This window comes from Hipposideros armiger, unplaced genomic scaffold (assembly GCF_001890085.2).
Source record: "Hipposideros armiger isolate ML-2016 unplaced genomic scaffold, ASM189008v1 scaffold_42, whole genome shotgun sequence".
In the NCBI taxonomy this organism is placed as follows: Eukaryota; Metazoa; Chordata; class Mammalia; order Chiroptera; family Hipposideridae; genus Hipposideros; species Hipposideros armiger.
The window spans coordinates 5,181,894-5,200,785 of record NW_017731392.1 but is presented as its reverse complement, the minus strand read 5'-3'; the positions used below and the strand labels follow the sequence as shown (position 1 = coordinate 5,200,785).

Genomic DNA, 18,892 nt, shown 5'->3' with positions numbered 1-18,892 from the left:
AGCCAGGCCCTGGCAGTCAGGCTGGGCAAGGCCCCTGACACTAACGGGACCCGGCTGGCCTTCCTCTGATGCCAGGACCATAGACTGACTTCCCACTAGAAGACGGGGTGGGGGTGATAGTGGCAGAAGCCACACCTCAACTTACACGGTCACCTTGAAAGTGGGTCATGATAGTAACTGCAGTGCTCTTAAAGCAAGCAGGGATTTTGGAGGAAATTTAATGAAGCTGGTACATGAGAGAAAATGGGTGAAAACAGTTGTAAACTCAAGTGTCTGGAGTGCCCAGTAGGCTGCCTAAGAGGGCACATGCCCTTCTGGTCCGTCATCTGTAGACAAAGCAGAAGGTAGAGACCTATTTCCTTACTGTAAAACAGAAATGGGGAACAACTGGCAACTGTCAGGGACAGTGGTGATTGGTGACCTGAAGGGCACATTTTCCAATCTACTGAGCTCCTGCCGATTCTTACTATGCACAGATTTAGTCAGATCGCCATTACTTTTTTTTTTTTAAAGAGAAACCAGAAATCAATCTTTATGTAAACATCAGTTTTTAAATACCTTTAAAAAACACAAACAAGGGGTTAAAAATAAAACACATCTGTGAGCCACTGGTTTGCAACATCTGAATTAAAGTAAAAAGTGGCAAATTTCTTTCAGTTAAAAGTAAATCTCCAGCCAAGGTAACGGGCACTGCAGGGCTTGGTTAGGGGGACGGAGGCAGTAAAAGGAATGGCCAGGTTTCCGATGAGTTGCCAAGTTCTCCTGAGGTTGGTGATGAGGCATCTCTATCATCCCTACACCCCAAGCCCTTAGGGTTAATTTTAGAGGTGATCCCTTACCCCAAGCCAGTCCGAACCTCTCAGGTCATATTCTAGTTATTCTACCACAGGATGAATATTGGAGAAGTTTAACTACGAAAAGTCCTCATCCGGAACAAGATAATTCTCCAAATTCAAATTGAGAAGGGATGGCCTGACTGCCAGCTGCGGGGTCATTTTCATCGGGTGCATTGGGTTGTCGAAAAAGTCATGACATATTTTTTCTGTTTTTCATTGCAAAAATGCGTCATGACTTTTCCGACAACCCAATAGTTCTGCCATGTCGATGGCCACTGTCAGATAAAGTTGTTCATGAAATCACTGCTGATTCTACAGTCCCCTATGGGTCCCTCAATAGAGCCATCTCAAGAAGAGTTGAAAGAATGTAATGAAGGGCTGGCTGAGTGGCTCAGTTGGTTATGAGCTCGAAGAGTGCGAGCTCTGAGCAACAGGGTCGCCGGTTTGATTCCCAGCCCGAGCTGAGATGCCGCTGAGCTGCCAACAGATGGCAGGATGGCTCAGCTTAAAAAAAGAGACTATAATGAAACCAGTCAGGAGGTGAGTAATGGGAAGGATTGCCTGTTACCTTCCAGCTACACCCCGACATGGGCTGCAGAGAGCCGGGCCACCCTCCCTGGTGGCTGTGCATACCACCCCCTTACTGAACAGTGGCTCACCTGAGGTCAGGAGCGTGAAGAATTCAATTGCTCCCTGGCCCTCAGGATGATGCATAGGCACCTGTACAATTCTGCCATGGGAATTCCCAAGGATTCACCCACTGTGTTCTTTTCCCTGAAGTTCAGGTGTAACTCACAAAATGGCCACTGGTCCAGCAAACAGTGTTCCTTTAAGTCCTGATACCAGGGCTGAGGCAGGAGTATTAGCAAGCATTGCTTTTTGGTTCCTTCTGGCAACTTATCAATTTTGCTGTAGGCTCTGAGTTGAATGCTGGGCTTTGATGCAATCAGCCCCCTCTCCAGTGACTACACAAACACACTTTCATATCAAAGAAGTTTAATACGCTGCAATAAAATAAGCGCCTAGAAAAAGCTCATGGAATAGATGTCAATGTTAGAGAAATCCCTCCCACACATCCTCTAGCTCCATACCCCATCCCTCAAAACCAAACAAGAAAATCTGAAACAACAAAGGAAATCCTTCAAGCTTGGATTTCAGTGAGGCCCCTTCCCCAAGAACAAGAACACAGTTTCCTACATGGTCTAATAGGAAAGTAAAACACAGAAGCACAAAAAAGTCCACAAGATTTCAATATGTAAGAGACTCGGTACATATTCAAAGTTAAAATAACTCCAACTTTTATAGCTGTACATATTGTTTTTAAAGCAACTTAATATATTTTTAAATTTCATATATACACTCTCAAAGGTTCTTCAGGTGAGGTATGTAAACATTGTCTAATGAAAAATTTTCAATGTTTCAAACCAACAAATTCACAGCATACATTACATTTTCATCCATTAACGACACAGTATTTTCCTACACGCACTAACATGGCGGAAATCCAGGCCCAAGAGATTACACGCTGTTCATCCGATAATCATTTGCAGAATTTCTCATTTCGCTGCTTTTGGAAAGACCGCCTTTGCACAGGTCGGGGGCACACACTTGGTGCCAGGAAGGGGGCTAGGCCCTCTCGAGACACTCTCCTTGGGCACCTGGATCACTGGCTAAGACTCACAAGACGGCAAAAAGGAGCACACCTGAACAACTACGAGATTGACCTTGGCTATGACACACTGGGAGGAACCAGAAAGACCTTTATAGGAACGGTAGAGATTCGTCTTAGAGCTCCCTGGATCCACAGCCAGATCAGCAGCCCTTGCCCCAAACTCATTCTGAAGGGTCGTGGCCTAAAAAGAATAAAAACCCAACACGGCACCTGAGCTTCAGTTAAATTGCATGGGCCTCCTAGGACCCCTGGGTGCCCCAAAGGCATGAACTCTGGCCTAAAGGAGGACCCTGGGCTGTGCTTTTCATACAGGTGGGGGTTGAATTTCTTAATATCATAACGCATCTGGGAAAATAATGCCATGAGTTCACAAAGACAACCAATGCCTACACACAGGCACTGGCCAATGACCTTGGAGGAGCTCGATTTTGAAAACTACTTGTTCCCTGAGGGTAAACAGCAGGCTTCTATCAAGTGAGGCTAATAAAGGGGTTATTTATTATAAGGTAATAAGACTTGGGGCGCCTCAGGCCAGAATTTCTATTTTTACCCCCATATAATCTACAAATGCCCCCTCCCCGCCCTCCCACCACAAGTAGTCACCTTCCCAATGATACAACATAGGTCAGTTTCTTTCCTCTTGCTTGCTTTCAGGCTCAGCAACGGAAAGTTTTACCCTAATGCACCCACTTCAATCTAAAAAAACACTAGTGAAAATTTCCAAACACCATCATAAATACAAAAGAGAAGACATATTCCAAAAGCCTAAAAAACTACATTGTTCTATTAATGGTTATTTGGGTGTGGGGTAGTTTTCGTAAAGTTTAGGACGGGCACAAGGAGAGGCTGCTAAACAGCTTAGAAACCTGTTGAACTGGACACGCTGGGTGACTTGGAGTGACTGCACTCTTTGCACTGACCTCAATGGTTCAGCCCCGGACACGAAGGGGGCTTCAGAGATTTTAAACCCAGGTACAGAGGCGGATTCCAGGAAATGGGCTAGCGTTTAAAGGTAGGTCAGATCTAGTCAAAGGACTTTTCAATTGGTCATTGGGATTTCCAACGTAAAACGTTCTTCCATGTACTCTACAGTGAAGTGAGCTTTCCTCAGCTAGATTCTGGAAGCCCTACAAATTCATAGAAACTTGACAATTTTTCAATCTCTATGCCCAAGTTTTGATGTGCCTGGTGCTGGCAGTTTTCACATCCATTGCTCAATTTGTATGACTGGACGGAGCGTGCAGACAAACAGAAGCAAAAATTCAAGTACAGCAACCTCTCTGGCAAAGGCAAGAGGTCTTAGCAAGAGCTGTTCTACCCCCACCCTATCCTCTGAGACAAAGGGCCCGCGCGGGGCCCGGAATAATTGTTTTTACCTAGGATCTTATTGCTTATGGGCAACACATCAGAAAGAACACCTGGAAATCTGCTCTGCAGATCTGGGGATTGACCATGGACCAGTTTATCATACACACGCACATATACTATATATATAATATATAACATAACCAGATGAGAAGAGGGGGCAATTAAAGCTTGGATTTGATGTAACATTACAGATCGAATGCCCCAAACAGCTCTCAACCTGCTGGTTTTTGTTCTTTCTCCATGTGTGTTATGAAAAGAAGTCCACTGCTCAAAATATAATCTTCTACAATACTACAATGCAAACCAACATCACTCAGCACATGAATCTGCGTACAGCACATATAATAAATATTTTTAAAAAACTATTTACAACATTACTTCTTGTGAACATTTAGATGTGAGCAAAATTTCTTTCTTTCTGCAAAGGTTAAAAAAGTTTTGACTGTCTAGTTCAGTGCTAAATTCCCTGGCACCTGGTTACCCATTCACATTTCATCTTAAAATCAGATTTGCTTACAAATAGTATCTTAGAAAAAACATTCTCCAGCATTGCTGTTCAAGTGTCCTCATTTCTTTAGAAAAGACAAAGAGAAGCCAGAAGTAAATATGCAAGGCATGATTCAAATGGATGACAAAAATCCCCGTGTGTCCGGTCCCAAGCTCTCTGCAGTCCTGGGGCTACAGTCCTCAGTCCAGCCAACCCGGCAGCATGAGACTCACGACTCAGACAGGGGTGCCCAGGCATGAGGCACAGGGGAGAGGAACACGATCGGAAAGCATCGACTCCATTACATACAGGGGTGTTCTGAATTGCAGACCAGGACTCCTGAGAAGTAAAGCTGCACACATCTTAGAACAGAGGGTCCCTGTCCTGTAACCACTGGTTACAGGTAGGGCTGGCCCACATCTGCTCAGGTGTTGCTGAGACGAGGAGGAGGAGGTGGAGGAGGGGAGTGAGGTGCTCATGAGTACTGTCAAGGTGTGAAAGGAAACATGCTTACGCGCAGTTCCCATGCTTAATGAGAGGTGGGAACAGGTCTTTTACAAACACGAGAAAGACTAAGATACAACTTAATGCTTTCTTGAGGCAACCAGTGGTTTCTCCATAATCCCACAAGTATGGGCTTGGGTTTCCTTGGGGTTACAACTAAGGCTCACGTCCCTGCACAGGCTGCTGAAGTGCACAGGTGAATGTACCAACTGTGTGTGCAAACAGTGGGCTGCTTGAGGCATGCCTGGCATATGCCACACCGACAGTGGGAGACCCATTTTGTTCCGGGATGGGGCGACAGTGGGGCAATGCGCCTAGGTTCCCAATCCATGCTGTATCTGCCCCAGAACAGTGCAAGTTTCAAGGCCCCACCCTTCTGCCTTCACTGTGTTGTTTCGGGGTTCAATGGCTGAGCATGATAGCTGGGGAGGATGGGTTGCTAGAACACTTTTTTGGAAAGCCCTTTTGATAATTTTTTTTTGTTAAAATAAATACTTTTTATAGAAGCATTTAAACAGAAAAACAGTATTTAGTGAAATAAATTTCACAGTGGTGTGTATAAATATGAATTATATATATGTGTGTTTGAAACCAGTTACTAACACAGTCTCCTAGAACTATTAGTAATGCAGAAATCACTGGTGAAACGAATAATCTTAAACTAGAGTGGCTCTAGAACTAATCTCTACCTGTGGCATATACAAAATTATGCAGATGTTAAGTATAGCATTTTTTCCCCACAAATTAGCTCCCAAATACTATAGCTTCAGCTACAAGACAAGAGGTGTAGATTATCGAAAACAGTGGGGGTGGAAACATTAATAAATTGAATAGCTTTTGGACCCAATGTCTAAATATTAGAAGGAAAATGTTTCTAATACGACATCTTATGTGTTCAGTAAAGCACTTGCAAGGTGGGAGACTTCCCAGGGAAGATGCCTCCCAGAAGGGGGCTGGTGGCATAAGCGGAAGAGGCAAACGTGGGGAGGTGGCTCCTCAAAATGAGGTGAGTCACGCCCGACCAGATGGGGGCTTCACTGGCCAAGCCAGAGCGCTCTGAACTTGTCTAAAGCTGATGGTGCGCTGACAAGGTGCCATGGACATGCTGGTGTTTTTAAGAGCTGAGAAGGGGTAGATTTGAGGTTCCAACAGGCAAAGATCAGCCAGCCATTTATGTTCACTGACCAAAGCTTGGGGAGTGAGAAATTTGCAAATAGGCTGCATCTGAGAAAGAAAAGAGGGGCCCCAGCGGGTGGGGCTAACTTGCCGTGTCTGGCCAGGAGAGGCACTATTCTAGGCCCGAAGTTCATTAGTAATTCTGTGTTCAGCACTGCCATAGAGGAATGCTTCTCCAGGGGTCAAGTTCACCCTGATTCATCAACATGCTGAAGACTACTATTTTCAGTTTAAAGGACTTTGTACTTTGACTTCTAACTTCTTAGTAGATAAGATTGCATTTCAATGAATATTCAATTAACACAGAAGGGAATATTTGCTTGTTCTTTAACGCACAAGCATTACTTAGGGATAACGTGCAACAGCAGTTGTGTGCTGAGATGAACACACAAGATACCCTAAAATCGAAAAGGAAAGAGATGTTGCAATGCTGGACATAAAAAATGTTTGTGCCCAACTGTCCACACAATTTGATTTTGAATGACATATTGCAAGGGTCTGTAAACTTTTTTTATAAAGGGCCAGGTAGTAAATATTTTATATTTTAGGCTGTGTGGGCCACATATCTGTTACTTTTTAATATAACCCTTTGAAAAAATGGTAAAATGCATTCCTTCAACCTCTGGCATATTATGAAAACCACGAGCACCTGGTTTGATTTTTTTTGGTGGCGGGGAGGGAGAGGCAGTCTATACTTTCATGTGGCTTGTCTGTAAGGACCTTGCATTAATTGGAATGGTCCCAGGCAGGTTTTCGAGAAAGCCTGTGTCACTGTGTTCACCAGGTGAGCGTAACTGCACAGCAGCCCCGCTGAAGGATGGGGCAAAAGATGGCTCCTGAGCACTGAGCAGCAGCCACCAGCTCTGAGAAGAGGAAGCTCAGAGGGCGGTCAGGGAAGCAACTGGCCAGCTTTGTCTCAATTCCAAGGGCAAAAGCATGAGCCGGGATACCCTCCGCCAAGTGCCCAAGGTGGTTCCCTAGGTCCCCTGCACAGCACGACGAAGCCCTGAGCTGGGAGTGGCATCAGAGAGCTCTGGGTTTCAGCCTGAGTAGGATTTATTTTAAAGAGGGTAGACCTTCCAGTCCTTCAATCCACCCACTGTGGAATACAGCAGTTTGTTCTGGGGTTTTAAGGGATGAATTATATTGAAGGCTGCATCAAAGGCTTCCCATAATTCGGCATGCTTTAAATACCATTAATCTTTTTCTTTTCTTTTTTTCCTGGAAGACAGTTTGGGAGCAAGCATAGAGCAGAGCACGTACTGCTGGGATGTGTGGACTGCCTTGCTAATATACACACACAGGATTTCATACTTATAAACTGTCAGTATTTTAGTGGGTAGCAAGCCATAAGAAGACAAAAATTTATAGCTAAGAATTCAAAATGATAATTATCCGTTTCAAAACAATGGAAACAGTCACTGTTTTGGGGCCACTGACAAAAAGCTTGAATGTCACTGAACATGACATTCAATTTCATTTTGAAAAACAGCATAGAAACTCCTTAACTTTTGGGGGAGGAAGAAGACTTCACAACTTGAAGTTGACTGGATTTGATCTAAAGATATAAACCATAACTTCTCAGTCATGGTGAGATTACAATAGGTTTCAGTTTTCTATTATTCTTTTCGAAAGCACTTCAAGGCCCAATGTTTTGTTGGCTTGCCTTTCATAAAATTATTTTGAAAGAAGAGTATGGAACTTAGAAAATAACAGTGCCAACAGCATTTTATTTTCCAAGGAGCTGGCCAAACTATTACATAATAAACAATGTTTTGGGTTTGTGATTGGACTTTTGTTTCCCCTCTGAAGACTTTTTCTGTATCTAAAAGTGAGGTTCAGAAACATCCAACTAAAGTAGTCTCAACTAATTTTGGAAAAAAAAAAACACAAACCCAAATCTTGGCTTCTTTTAGAAATAAACAAGACGTGAAGCTGGAGTCAGGTCTATGATGAAAACAATGAAATGAGAGGTGCAGGCACATCATTCTGGAACTCTGAATTCTTGTTTGCTCACAGGTTCTGACTGTATTGCTACAGCGGGCCTTATGTGGCTACTGTGATGGGTGACTCTTAAGAAGGAAGATGTGAAGCTAAGGTAGCTCAAGTTTTAGGAGACAGTATTTGATGTGCTGTAGTAATATGTCTCTGTTGTAGCAAGGAGAAATAAAGAAATATAAAAGAAGAACAAAACTGAGGTAAGATAAAGAGGAAGGAGAAGAAAGGAGAAAGAGAAAAAGAGGCAGAAGAAAGAAGATACCTCAGGGAAGATTTTTGTCCCTGAAAAAGGATGATTTTCGCAAGCAAGGGTCAGCAAACTTTTTCTTCAAGGTCCAGACAGTAAATGCTTTAGGCTTTGTGGACCATACAGTCTCTGTTGCAGCTACTCAACTCTGCTGAAAAGCAGCCACAAACAATCCATAAACAAATGGACGTAACTTTGTTCCAACAAACTTTTATTTATAAAACAGTGACCAGCCCACAGCCTGCAGACTCTTGATAGATCATTTTGGAGCCCAAAAAGAGCCTGCACAGGTTGATCTAAAACCAAGAGGACTGGGTGTAGCTCCCTGGGCCTGCACTTCGGGAAATTCCAGCCTAGTCCCAGGTACGATGACAAGACACCAGACTCATTGATGGTGACACTACAGCCTCTCCAGCTTGCATCACATAGCATGTTGTCCTTTCTTACTTGGCTCTTAGGTCCACTGATCAACAGAAATGCTGCCCATAAATAAGTGACAGCTTCTGCCCTCACCACAGAATTCATCACAAGGCAGGAAAGAGACCAAATTGTAATTCAAAGTAACTGCCTGAAAGTCTCCCTGATGACGTATCTAAACAGTGGGTAATTCACCTGGGCACTACGTGATGCGTGAGGATCCCATCAGAAGCACCACATATGTGAAGGGATGACTAACTGCCCCTCTTCTGTCCATACTACTACAGGAACAACAAGGCATGAAATCCACAGCCTAACATTATGTTAGAAAAGGCTTGTGTGGAAGTCCTTAATGAAACACAGACATAACGAACTGGCCGACCTAAGGGGCCCAAGGGACTAGCAACGGCAGATTCACAGACAGACGCTGGTAACATTCCTATCCAGGAAGCCTCAAGAGCAGCACAAAGCAAGACTGCTACATGTCTGAGGAGGTGCCGGGGTGAGGCTCTGGGCTGACTGGGAGCAGTCTCCAAGCTGTCCTCCCAAACCCAGGGAGCCTTGTGCGATAGAAAATGGGTCTCTTGAAGAGGGCCCAGCTCTGGGGAGCCCTCGTGGAGCTTCAGTGGCTGCTCCCCAGGCATCTTCCAGCAACTGCAGCTCAGAGGTAATACCAGTGCTCTCTGGTCCTCAACGTCAGTTCCAACATTGGGACGGTCACTTCACCGAGCATGGGCCCCAAAGCAGAGTTCCTTGCTGAGTTAGAGTCCAGGATGTGGGACAGACTGCCTTTGCATCCGGTGGCAAGCCATACTGTGAAGATGGCTACAGGAAGGAGGTCTTTGCAAGGGAGGGAAAACAAGGGCAGACGTGAGCCAATACCAGGCCTGGGCTTGGCGGTATCTGGGTAACAACATCTGTTAGAAGTGTAAAAGGGCTTTCCAGAGTGGGGCCCTCAGTGTTTTTTTCTATTAGCAAAACTAACTGAATCAGCAAACATGGGACTCAACAAATACAAAAATAAGTCTAAACTTTTAATTTCTTAATTATGTAGAATCCCAGTCTATTTAAATGTTGTCACTACTATAAAGTATCAGTTGATTTTAAAGATGATCCATTGCATTGTTAGGTATATAAAATAAATGCACACACATTGTTAACTTTTCTTAAATACTTTCTAGAATGGGAGAGAAGGCTATTATCTTGCCACAAGCTTTTACAAATGAAAAAGAACTTAGAAAAGTAATGGAATGAATGATAAACCTGGAACTGGAAAAGTTTCACCCATGTACTTCCTCACACTTCTCCGTAACCCAAGGCAAGCACCCTTCCCAAGGTAGTCTATATGCAGCTAAGGGGGCACCTTGAACGTATGTACAGGAGTCAGCACACCTGACATCAGCAAACCTCAGCTGTCTAAGTCACCACAAAAACCATATCCAGTGACAACTATACGAAAAGATTGCTTTAAACCTTAAAACCACTTTTTAAAGATTAAATGAACCTACTCAACACATATTAATGCTTCTGTGCAACTTAATGCTGAGAGAGGGCTGCCAACACACACACTCAGCAGTTTCATTAAGATAGGTAGCTCCTGAATGGGCACAAAGATATTAAAAAGAAAAAAAAGAGACTCGTAGGATAGAGGAGAGATGTTAGGAAAAAAAAAATCAGCGTCACTGAAGATAGTAAGCTTTACTGTCTATGAAATTCAACACAGTTCTGAATGTCCCGTGAATCAAATGCTTTTCTCCAATCATCAGAAGTTTTCATTGTACATAAACAGCAAACCTTATAACAGAATGGGTAGAAGGCCTGTCTTATCATGATGTAAATGAACTAATAATGCATGAAAAAACGTCCACCTGGGTTTGTCTAAAACTGATCTGAAACAATCTACATGGAATCATTTTTAATAGAAAGGACATAGAGGCAGCTGTCCATATAAGCTTAATGTGATAACAGAGCACGTCAGAGAAGGTGGTTGAGGCTTTAATAGCCGAGCCTTTTTTGAAGAGCGGCCCAACGGAAATGTCAAGTGCACACTGTGTTATAATGGAGCAATGCTATAGGCACCAAGGTAAAGCCAACGCACCCATCTCCGGCTTCCCTCGGGAAAGGCAAACATCATTAGTTACAAATACTGCAGCTCTCACTGTTGGGCTATGGAACACAGCCTGACACGGCAGAGGCAGGAGTGACACTATTATACAAGCATGAACTGTATGGCGATAACCAATCAGAATGGACACCCACTCTCAACATGTACATCCACATGAACATCAGCTCCAGTGTAGGGCACGGGGGCCCACTATGAGATGTTAGAGCTGCTTCCTCCAACTGCAAGCTCGCTGTGACCTTTACATCACTCGGTGCTGTTTTGACCTTTCTGAGTCTGATGCCAAAGTAGTTTGCAGGATGCTCATGGAGAACATGGGCCACATTGAAGCCATCTGGCCTGTACTGATTACCCAGCTCATGAAGCCCCTAGCACATTGCATGGGGAAGAAAGAATTTTACTGTAGAACTGGGGGTGGGAGCCATTTGTGGCTGATGGCCATAGGCAAATGCCCCCCAAATGCACATGCACACACACACTCTTAAACTTTTCTACTTCTGGAAATAACATTTTGGCTTTCTTTGAATATGAAAGTACTTAGGGTAAGAAAGAAAATAAGAATAGTTACTTTTGTCCTAATTGTCAAATTACAGCTACAAGATCTTGGAGAGAAAAAAAAAATCCTAGATTTTTCCCCCCAAAGTAGGATGAAAGCCTTGTTAGAGTGCTAGCAAGCTTACAAGGCCAAAAATGAAAAGGATGATAAGAATCGATAATGCCAAGAATTTTTAGAGGTCATAAACCAATTATTGACACCTGGTGACATAGCTGTTGTCCCTTGGGCACATAATTTAAAATCTTTTTTTTTCCCCCAAATGACAAAAGATCAAAGGTAAGAGGAATGACCAACAATGAATATGATTTTTGAAAAAGGGGTAACAGAAATAGTAATCTTTTACAATAATTATAAATCCCCTCTGCATTTTCCACATACCGTAAAAATGATTTGGTTTAGCTTTCAAATACCATTTAAACAAACAAACAAGACAGAGGGAAGTTGACTGCTGGGGTTTGCGAAGAAAAGCATCTGCTCATGTACAGACACTGCAGGATGCGGCTGGAAAGCTACTGTTATGTGCATGGTGGTGGTCTTCTTGACTACAGTACAAGTGCTTGTGCATCAAGTATAAAATACAAGCCTTTAATCGCATAGATCAGCTTTTTAGCTTTTGTAAATTTAAAAAACAAAAAAGGATAAATAAGGCACTGTACTTTTAAAAACTAAAACTGCTTGGTTCCAAGTTTAAAACCCAAGGAACAACCAGAATATAATATATAACTTCCCTTACTCAGCCTCAGAGAAAGACTCGGCAAGTTCCCCATCTCCATCTGAGACACATTTTTCTGACATCTTAGATTGTGGTGTTCTCCATGAACTGCAGATTTGAAAGGCTTGAAAAGCTTACAAAAGCAGATTTAATTAATGCAAAATAAAGGGTTCCTTCTACAGAACAGCTTTCCTCGGGGCTACAACCCTTCCCATCACTTTGCATCCAGCCGCCTCCGTTTGCTGTGGGAAGAGTCCAGCTTTGCCTTCAGCTTTCGCTTTCTCTGGGCTGCACTGTTCTCTGGGGTTTTCGTCAAGGGTCTGGCCCGAGCCTTTCCGCTGCTCTGCTTCCTGTTTGCGGCTTTCTGTGGCCTGGAAGAGGACCCACCTGCCCCTTTTTGCTTTGCAGGTTTCCTCACTGTTTCCGAGGCTGCGGGCTGGGCAGGTCTTCTGTTTGTATTCTCTTTTTCTTTCCTGGAGGGAGGGCAGCTCTTCCCAGCAGACTTTTTAGGGATCTTCACTTTATTCTCTTTCAAAGATGTCTTTCTGGGCAGCTGGCTGACTCTGTCCCTTGCAGCTGGCTTCTTGGCAGCAGGGGTTTTGGTGGATCCATCAATATGCTTTTCTTTACTGGCTTTCATCGCAGATCCCTTGTCCTTCCTGTCCTGAGTGCTGCCGCCTTCGGTTCTCCTGCGTTTATTCTGAACTTCTGCTTTGGGCAAGATTTCAGAGGTCGGCTTCCCCTTCCTTCGCTTCATGCCATCAGTACTCTTGGGCTTAATGGGAAACCCATCGGCATCCACTTGCAGGGCAAGCTTGGGGGACATCAGAGGGTTGATGCATACGCTCTTACAACCCTGTTTCCTTTCCACAGCCAGGCCAAGCGGGCTTTCCATTTTCTCGTTATTGATCAAGCGTTGCTGTGCTCTGAGCTTTCCTCGAATATTGGAATATTTTCTAAGGATCCGGGTACTGGCTGGAGTAGGCGAGTTGGTGGGAGGATGGCTATTTCTACCTTCCTTGACTTCCTCTATGCTGTCTTCAGAATTGGGGCCGAGGCTGACATCGCTGCCTTCCTCCAGCTCCACTTGGTCAGGATTCTCTCGAAATTTAGCCCAGAGCTTCTGCGTTTTCCAGTTGTTCCTAGCAGGAGTAGCTCCAGGAAATTTCTTCAAGTGTTTTTTCAGGCGTTCAGCCTGTAGTGAACTGGGGTACAGGCTGGTAGGAGAGTACTTCTGAAGAGGATGCTTCACAGGGGGGATGTCTCCTGGAAGCCGAGTATTGAGCTTCTTGATGATTACGAGAGACCGCGTTTCGGTTGTCTCTAAGAACCATTTACAAACATTAGATAATTTAAAGTTTGTCATAAACAGCATCTGAACAGGAGAAAGCTTTTGCGCCTCCAATGAACCCCTACATTTCCGTGACCTTTTCTTGCTTTTCCAAATCTCCTTCAATTTATCCGACCTGTTCCTCGCCCTTGGTGCTGGCTGGGCTTCCTTCTCCAGCTGGATCCAGCCCTTCTGGACCTTCATGTAGTGGGCATTGAAGCTGGCGATAAGCTCTTGGTTCTCCTCCTCAGCACACCACTCCACAAACTTCGGCTGGTCCTCCACCACTGCACCCACATCGTCCTCGTCTAAGGGATCTCCACTCTCTGAAGCTTCACTGTCCTTTGGCGTTGGGTTTCCTTGTGCTGTTTCCTTTTCTGAAGTCACTTTTGTAGTCTCCAAGGAGTCCAGAGAATGAGCACGTCTTAGGTTGTAGGTAGAAGAGGTCAGTCTTGTGAGCCTTGGTACCCACCTTGGGGGCCTGGCAGCGTCACCACCTCCACTACGTGACAACTCCAGTGCGCTGGAGGGCCCATCACCATCATCGTCTTTCTGCTGGGTGTTTGCACTGTCTACCTCGCTGACAACCTCTTCCACATCTTGTGCAGGAACAGGTCCTAGCTTCTCTTCTAATTGTTCTGGGAAAGTACACGGAACACTTTCTAAGGGGTCATGAGCATTTTTCTCCCCTAACTTAGACTGGACATAGATTTCTAGTCTCTCTCCAGGTAGGGCCTGGCCGACTGCGGTTATAGGATCACCGCTGGGAAAAACGTCTCCTTCTTCCCCTCTGACCTCTTTGGCCAGCATGTTTTTAAAAGTCGGCTTGGTGATGATCCCAGCTGCGTTGCCCTCCTGCTCAGCATCCTTCTCAGATGGATTTTCATTGACATTTGGGTTTTCAGTGTCCTCTAGAGCTTTTGTATGGAGACCGTCAGTCAGAAAGCCCTCAGGGGTTGTCCTACCAGGGTACCCTTCTTTTTTAGAACGTTTTGCACCAAGAGTTTTAGAAACTTTGATCTCAGGACCAGCAGAGGAAGAATCTGAACTTTGACTTCTTAGGCACCTATCAGCAGAGGAAGAATCTGAAAGTTGACTTCTTAGGCACCTATCAGAGGCCTCAGGAAATTTTTTACCTTTTTTCTTCTTGTCCGAGTTCTCTTCAGGTAAGTCAATGTTTTGTTCGCACATATCTTTTTCTGAAGGATGTTTTACATCACTGCCCTCTCCTTCTGACTTTCTTATACCACCTGCTGCCTCACTTTCTTCAATTTCACTGGGGTTTTCCTTAGTAAAAGTGCTGCTTTCCTTCACGAGTGGGTCAGTATCTAGCTCCCGAGTGTCTTCAGTCTCGGCCTCAGTACTGATGCTTTGGTCATCCTCAGCCTTTCCCAGGCTCATGGGAGGCTCCAAGCTCACTGCAGGACTTTGATTTTCTGAGCACAGAGGACTTTCCACTCTACTGACTGTTTCGGGAGAAGCATGAGGCCTAGACACATCTTCACTGACTCCCTCAGACATGTTCTCAGTAGAGAGAACCGGGAGACAGTCTTGGGGTTCACTCATCTCCTCTGTATCCAGCAGTTCAACTGGTTGTTGGTCTCGTTCAGGAGAAGACAGCCCACTTGCCGTGGGAGCTGAGGCCGCGAAGCTGTCTTCTGGCATATCCTCTTCAGGAAGGTGAGCGGGGAGAGGCCACCCCAGGCTGGAAGCTGTCGTTTCCTCTGACCTAGGAGAGCTGCTTGGATTCAGTTTACTCGTCATGGGGCAAACCTCAGGCTCTTGAGATTCCTGTTCAGATGAAGCATCTTTGTCCCCTTCCTTGAGGGCAGATATTTCTTTACTAGGCTCTTCAGCATTGTCTTCTCTGGGAAGCTCCACATCTACTGTAGGTTTTGGAGCTGAAATTATTAGGGTCTGCTTGGGAGTGACCACTGCTTCTGACGCCAGTGTTGAGCAGCTTGCTTTTTCTTGGGAGTATAAATTTCTGGCCAGTGTGCGAACAGTTGGAAGCTCACAACAATCACCATTGAAAAAGTAACCTCGAGTGCTCTTTCTGGCTGTTTTCCGAGAAGATAATATTGATCTTTGAGTCTCAAAGTGGCATTCTGTTATTGGCTGACTGATATAAACGACATCACACTGGTTATCATAGTCATTTATCCTCAACCCTGATGCCCGTTTACTTTTCCGAGCGGTCTTGATGGAGGTTGATAATATCTTGGTTCGTGAATGTCCATTAGATGCTTTGTGTACAGCAGGCACGGGGCTGGGGGCTAACCAACCGTCTTTGGAGTGATCAAACTGGCCCTTATCACTGGGATGTAAATGGCAGCCGACCTTATTTCTTCCGAGTGAGTGAAGATGGTTCTCTTGCTTTGGCCTTGAATCTTGTTCGCTTGCCTCTAAGTCCTGGCGCAAAGGTGTTTTGGAGCTACACTGTAACGTATTCTCTTTGTCAGCAGTTCTAGATGAATTCCCCACAAACCCTGAGTCCCAAGCCTCTTCTGATAAAGCTTTGAATGAATTTCTTGGAGAAACAATACAGCTGTTGTTCTCCTCACTATTCTCAGCTGCCGCTTTTGCTGCAATTAGACTTTCTACTAAAGCTGAACTCTGCATATGGTCTTTACCATCCTCACATATTTTCACATTTGCGTCTTGCTCCTGTCCAGTGGTTTGCCCCTCCAAGCTCTTAGAGATGTGGTGGAAGTTGAACGAGGAAGAATTAGATGCAGTGAGGTATCCCAGAGTGGAACTGTCCATTGAACTCCCAGAATTAGGTTTAGTGGTTGGAAGTTCAGAGGAATCTTTCTGGACAACAGTCAAGGCGTTCTCTCTCCTGTCTACAGAGTTTGTCTCTGGAGGAGGCTCCTTTAGGGCCTTTTCTGCAAAGTGTAGAGGGCTGTGAGAGCCTGAGGAGTCTACTAAGAAATCTACAGGAGGAGACTTCATATTGAGACACATAGCATCATTCTCCTTAGGTTTGGTGCCTAGCTGGGCACAGCCAGCATTGCAGGTGGATGAATCCATTGCTGCCGAATCAGAAGGTGGCAGGTCCTCAGTGCCTGGCTGAGACTCCGTGTACAGATCGTTCAGAACACGAATGAACTGCTTCTGATGATGAGTGCACAGTTTGACCATAAACTTCTCCAGGGGGGACTTCGACTGACTGTTAGAATCTGCTGCTATTGCCTCCGTTGTGTTCTCACTAGACAGACAAAGAGAAAGAAAGAATTAGTATGGTCATTTTCCAAAGAACCATTTTCATTCACCAGATGTTACTCGTGTTGTAAAGAGAGTGGATACTCTGATCAAAACTGCTTCTCCATGCCCATATAGTTTTAATTCAATGAATGAGTATTTACCTAATTAAAATATAAGGCTGTTATAGTCTTAATTGTTAGAGACAACATCTTCACACTTTTTAAGTGATCATTCACAAATAATTCTTATCTTATAGAGAAGAAATCCTGAAAAGAAATTTTTTTCAAAAACTAAAATCTTGGTCAACATATACTTTTATTTTAGGCCTAGGTATCCCTGTTAAATAATCATTGGCTTATAAGTCTATAACACTGACACAAATTCAGACACTGTATTACAAATCTTGGTTTAGAAATACTTAAGAGAAAGTATATAGTTTTAACATGGGTTCTCAGCATGGACTAATTGGTTGGACTGTATAATTCTGCAAACAGGGATACAGGAGTTCTACCTCTTTCCTGGGGCACGGAGGAATAGAGACTAATAACTTCACATTTCAGACACACTGAACAGCGAACAACAAGCAATTTCTGATTCCTAACCTCTAGGTAAGGAAACAGGTATGAAATGGCATTGTAACCTGTAAGGCCCTGTAAGTGTGGGGTGGTAGTATTGTCTTCAGTCACGCCCCATTAGTTACATTCTCTTAGACCTTCAATAATCATTTTACGACAACCCACAGGAAGTCAGTCCACAGTGAAGAACCCTCCTCACCATTTCCATAAGTTATCTAGGACAACTCTCGGGGTTTAACCTGGACATTAGGGGTGATGGTAAAGGATGATCCTAGATTCAACTCTTTTTTTTTTTTTTTTTAGCTGAGCCATCCTGCCACCTGTTGGCAGCTCAGCGGCAGCTCAGCTCAGGCCAGGACTCGAACTGCTGCTGCTCAGAGCTCAAACTCTTGAGCGAGCTCTTAACCAACTGAGCCACTCGGCTGGCTGATCCTAGATTCAAGAAAGGATAAAGGGAATTCCTGCTTAGATGGTCAAATGTTTCTAAGAGCTGCTTTGTGTTTCTGGATGTCTGGGTTTTACTAAGCCCATGCAGTTGGAGTGTTTCAATTTTCTGGAGTTTTATACAACTTCTTAATCTCTCTTTCTCTGGATTGTAATTCCTCAGGAGACTACTATCTGACTCTTTAGGTAGCAAGGCAGAGCATTGAGGGCAGTTTAATAAATGTGTGTTGATATCTTCCAGTTAATTCTTCTTTTCGTCAATCTATGACTTGATCTCTCAGCCATAAAGTGCCTTACAGGAAGGAAGGCTTACCCTACACAGCCTACACCAGCCTCCTTCCTCTCCACACTCCTCTGGTTTCTGGAACAGTGTGTTTTAGTGGAATGAGCACAGATGGTCGAATATGAAAAATCTATATTCTACTTCTTGCTCTGACATTTACTATCTACAGGATCTAAGGAAAATTATTTAACCTCTCTGAACCTTGGTTTCCTCTTTTATAAGTTGGCAATGAATATCAATATTTCAAATGATTGTTAACATATTAGGTAATATACATAAAGCACAAAAAACGCATGTACTCAATTTTAGGTTCTCTGTTCCTGACTCAGGGATATTTTTAAGACCAACTGGTGAATAAAATTGCTGAAACATGTCTAAATACAAAATAAAATATAACCAAGAAATTATTCGTAAAGTTTGTTAAAATGCTTTACAAATAAGCTGCTTTTATTTTCACAACCAGCAAGAGAGCAGTTTTAATCAGTGGCGCCATGAATATGTGAAAGGGTCTACATTATGCTACGGATTAGATAGACATGTCTTAGAAAATGCCTGTCTCAAACTTGAAATTGTTCACTGAACTGTGAATAAACCAAGAAAAAGGGTTATTACGGAAATATTATAACAGCGCAGGGGGTGGTGAACTTTTAAGTACGCTGGCAATGAGGCAGAAACCTAATAAAAAGAAGACCAAAGTAATTAGAAAAAAGCTCATTGAGCAGTACACATATGGTATGTATTTACTGTCCTTCAGGGAAGGTTTCAAAAGGCAACATATAGAAGGAAAAAGTTACTCATGCTGTGTGAGAACGGCAAATATTACTGTCTTCCTTTAGAACAGTGACACCCTTAGGTGAGGGACTGTTAAGTCATTTCTAATTCTAGGACTCAACGAGACGTGCACAATGAACTTCATGCAGCTGCAGACTCTGCAGCTCAAGGAGAAATGAGGAGTCCC

The 18,892-nt window shown here is 43.9% G+C and overlaps 1 protein-coding gene across 7 annotated transcripts in view; it reads right to left on the bottom strand.

Moving 5' to 3' along the window:
• Positions 1-1,819: 1,819 nt before the first annotated feature.
• The window catches only part of LCOR (ligand dependent nuclear receptor corepressor), a 144,118-nt gene continuing 127,045 nt past the window's right edge, over positions 1,820-18,892 (bottom strand). For all 7 annotated transcript variants that reach the window (XM_019639040.1, XM_019639041.1, XM_019639042.1 and 4 more), the window contains one exon: positions 1,820-16,636. In XM_019639040.1, coding sequence (XP_019494585.1) covers positions 12,310-16,636 — 4,327 coding nt within the window. In that variant the 3' untranslated portion in view covers positions 1,820-12,309. The remainder of the gene's footprint in view (positions 16,637-18,892) is intronic.